General features: G+C 41.6%; 1 protein-coding gene across 1 annotated transcript in view; it reads left to right on the top strand.

Moving 5' to 3' along the window:
* The window catches only part of NECAB1 (N-terminal EF-hand calcium binding protein 1), a 164,563-nt gene that overhangs the window by 7,289 nt on the left and 153,388 nt on the right, over positions 1-3,886 (top strand). Inside the window, exon 2 of the mRNA XM_012643564.1 lies at positions 4-28. Within this exon, the coding sequence (XP_012499018.1) occupies positions 4-28 (25 nt within the window). The remainder of the gene's footprint in view (positions 1-3; positions 29-3,886) is intronic.

The following is a 3,886-nucleotide window of genomic DNA, read 5'->3' as shown; positions in this document are numbered from 1 at the left end:
CAGATACTGAGGAGAGCAGACAAAAATGGTAAGATGAAAAATCTACAGTTTCTATTTATTAATCTCTTACATTTTAGATCACCTTATAAAGAAAAATAAAGGAGAAAGGGAAGGGAGACCCCTAAAAAATTAACATATAAAATGCCAGTTTCTTGTCTTAGTAGTAGTTTTAGGCTGGCTAATTTTAGGCTCCAGATAGTCATGAGAAGTTGGCAGAGGGATTTGCATTTGACAGGAAGATGAAATTTATGCCTTTAAAGTGGGGAGCTCTGTTGTACTGTGGCTCTGGCTTTTCCCTTTTATGCTTTAAAAAAATAATTTTACAGCAATAGCACCTTCTATTCAATGAGTGTCTACTGTTTGCTAGGCGTTCGCTTTGAGTACATTATGTCTTAGAATCATTAAGCTACAAAGCTGGGGCTTGATCCCAGGGCTGTTTGCCACCAAAGTCTAGGCTGTCCACGCTGAACTTTATCACAGCCTCGGAGATGCTACTGCACTCTAGGATGGTTGCCCGGAAATCTGCATTGGCAGCCTCATCTCTACCACGTCGTTCCTGGCCATTACTCTGCCATCTGAAGTGTGTTCACTGGGAATGATAACCTGTAGAGACAGAGAAGTAGGAGATGGCAAATCAGAAGTAAAAAATTGCTCTTTCAATTTAACAATACCTGCACGAAGTCCACTTATAAAATGTCATAAGCAGTATTTTTTGATTTCTTTATTTCACTAGGAATTTTGTTCCACAGAATACCAAACCAGACCTTATTAAGTTTATTCTCCAGCGATACTATAAGTACTATGGCAGAGATATATCCTTGACAAGAATTTTTTGACAAATGCAGTATACAAAGGGTCCTTTCCCTTTCTTGAAATCCCATTTCTTATCTGTGGGGAGAGATTACAGTCAGAGTCCAGATCTGACAGTGTAAAGACGTATGTTGTAGTCTAGTTTGCCCTTAAGCAGCCAGATTAAGAAAAGCTTGACTGACACTGAACACCTTGCCACACAGCAGAAAGGATATTAATCCATGGAGCAAGGAAACAGTGTCCCAAGTCCCAGTAATATTTGATTGTGTCTCCCATAAAAATATTTTCTCAAATTATATCTTTGTTATTGATATATTATCAATTCAAAGGTGCTTTTTCCCCCCACTTGAAGCATTTGATTACTTTTTAAGAATAATAATGCCGTCATCTTGTCTTCTCATGCTGTCCTTTGACCTTTTGTCAAATATCCAGCCCCAGCAATGGCTAGAGTACAGCTGAATGGCCCGTCTGTCTCTGTGCCACCTGCCTTGTATTTCAGCAGCTGTTCCCAGCTCAGAAAAGCCTTTGCTCCCTCTCCTCCCACGTTTCTGGTTCTCTCAGGCTGCCCTGCCCAAGGCTCTGATTAAGGGCCACCCTCACCTTGTATCTGTCACTCTTCTTTTCGTCAAGATTACCCCAATCCACAGTCATAATGAAAAGCACCAGACAAACCAATTCACGTGACTTGATGGCTTGTGATAACCTCATATGTCGTGCTACACAGAGTGGCCTCTTGTGCTGGCAGCCCCATGTCCCATATCTCCTCCCCCTCTTCTCCCCTCCCCCATGCAACACCTCTTCCCTCCTTCCTCCCTTTCCTAATGCCTGATCCTAACATGCTGTCAAAGCACCTGCCCTTCTGTTCCTATCTCTCCCAATCTTCCCCATGCATCCTCCTCTGCAGCCACTGAAGTACTCAATTCCCCGAGCATCCCTCCGTCTGCCACACCCCTGCGATGTTGCCCTGCTTTGACTTCTGCCTGCTATAACTTTTCCACTCTTAGCTTGAGAACACTCACCCTTTGCTTACATTCCTGCTCAAAAGCCTCCTTATCTGGGAGGCCTTCCTCGGTTCCCTTGGCAGGGCCCCACCCTCACTCTCGGTGCTGTTGACAATTTGGCACATGTTGATCATTGCCCTTAAGGTGGAGACTGCAGTTGTTTGCTGGAGGTTGTATTTCTCTAAGCAAAGCATGCCTTTCTAGGACAAGGAACTTGTATTATGAGTAGACACTATGCCCAGGCAGTAATAGGTGGCCAATAGATGTTTGTTGAATGAATTAAGAAGAAAATGTGGTAATATATACACCAGTGGTCCTCAACCTTTTGGCACCAGGGACTGGTTTTATGGAAGACAATTTTTCCATGGACAGGGGTTAGGGGCACTCGTGGGGTGGCGGAAGGTGATGCTTGGGCGGTGATGCAGGTGATGGGGAGGGGAAAGGCTGTAAGTACAGATGAAGCTTTGCTTGCTTATCTGCTGCTCACCTCCTGCTGTGCCCCCCTCCACTTCTTAAGTTTTATGGAAGACAATTTTTCATGGATGGGGGCGTGGGGCTCTGCTGCCTGGTCCATAACAGGCTGGTACTGGTCCGCAGCCTGGGGGTTGGGCACCATGGAATACGCTATGGAATACTATTCAGCCTCAGAAAAGGAAGAAATTCTGTCATTTGTGGCAACATGGATGGAATTGGAGAATATTATGCTAAGTGAAAATAAGCCAAACACAGAAAGACAAATAACACATGTTCTCACTTATATGTGGAATCTGAAACAATTGAACTCATAGAAGCAGAGAGTACAATGGTAGTTACAGAGGCAGTGGGCGAGGGGAATAGGGAGATGATAGTTAAAGGGTACAAAGCCTCAGGAGGAGTGTCTGATTTTTTTTTAGATCAATTGCACAGCATGGTGACTATAGCTAATAATTGAGTTCTGTACATGTCAATATCACTAAAACAGTAAATTTCTAATGTGCTTATCATGAAGAAATCTTAAATATTTGAAGTGATAGATATGCTGATTAGCTTAATTTAATCTTTTCCACATTGTATTAAAAATCATAACATCACTTTGCACCCCACAAATACATACAACTATAACTTGTCAACATATAATGAAAATTAAAAAAAAAATTGAGGATGTTCCACTCCATTATCCCTTCTCCCTGTCAACTCTTTCCCCCTCCTTTCTTACCACCTTACTCTTCTCCCCGATTCTCAGTGCCACATTGTGGGAGGCAGAGTCAGGCAGGTTTGGGTTTAAATCACAGGTATGCCATGAGTAACCTTATAATGAGCACAGATAACGACATGTATGTACATCATGATAAACAATAAGTGAGATGCTATATGTAAAGTCTCCAGGGCAGTGCCTGGCATGTAGTAAGATCTTAATGCTTGTTCACTTTGCTGCTATTATTATGATTAATGTCACTTTTGCTATTGAAAGCTTGAGCTGTTTTTGTGCTGTGATGCCTTGGCTAACTGAGACTCTTGGTGATATTTCAGTTATTTGTATTGCAGTGGAGTTTGTTAGAACAGAAAAACAAGGCTATTTACCATACATGCAGCATTGAAAAGGGAAAAGGATAGCAGACCATCTAATGTAAATGAGAAGGTACTAACTTAAATATAACTGTCTTTCTGTACCATGTGTTCATCACATGCTGTATTTGCAAATAAACAGCTGCTACATGTATTTGAGCTCTTGGTAACAGAGCCTCATGTGACAGAATCCTTTATGGACAGCATAATTGGGGACAGAATAATGCAAGGAATAAGAGTCAATAAGCAGGATAACAGTTATACTGCCAGAGGACAGATTTAGCTTTTGGATTCTGACATAAAAAAGAAGCTGCTGGATAAATGGGAAAAAATACATAATTAGTGATTAGCTATAATAATGGTGCCTTGAAAAGATTTTTTTTGGTTGGTGGTTGTTTTTAAATCATAGGCTAGGATCCTAGACATAAAGATAGACCTCAAAATAGGATTGCTTGGGAGAGACACTAGTGCTTTGATCCAGAGAGCCCAGAATTAAACTTAGAAATGCAAAACTTCTGAGAAAGCTTACT

The sequence above is a fragment of the Propithecus coquereli genome, unplaced genomic scaffold, assembly GCF_000956105.1.
Source record: "Propithecus coquereli isolate 6110/MARCELLA unplaced genomic scaffold, Pcoq_1.0 Scaffold2, whole genome shotgun sequence".
In the NCBI taxonomy this organism is placed as follows: domain Eukaryota; kingdom Metazoa; phylum Chordata; class Mammalia; order Primates; family Indriidae; genus Propithecus; species Propithecus coquereli.
This window is presented reverse-complemented; position numbering and strand designations above follow the sequence as displayed.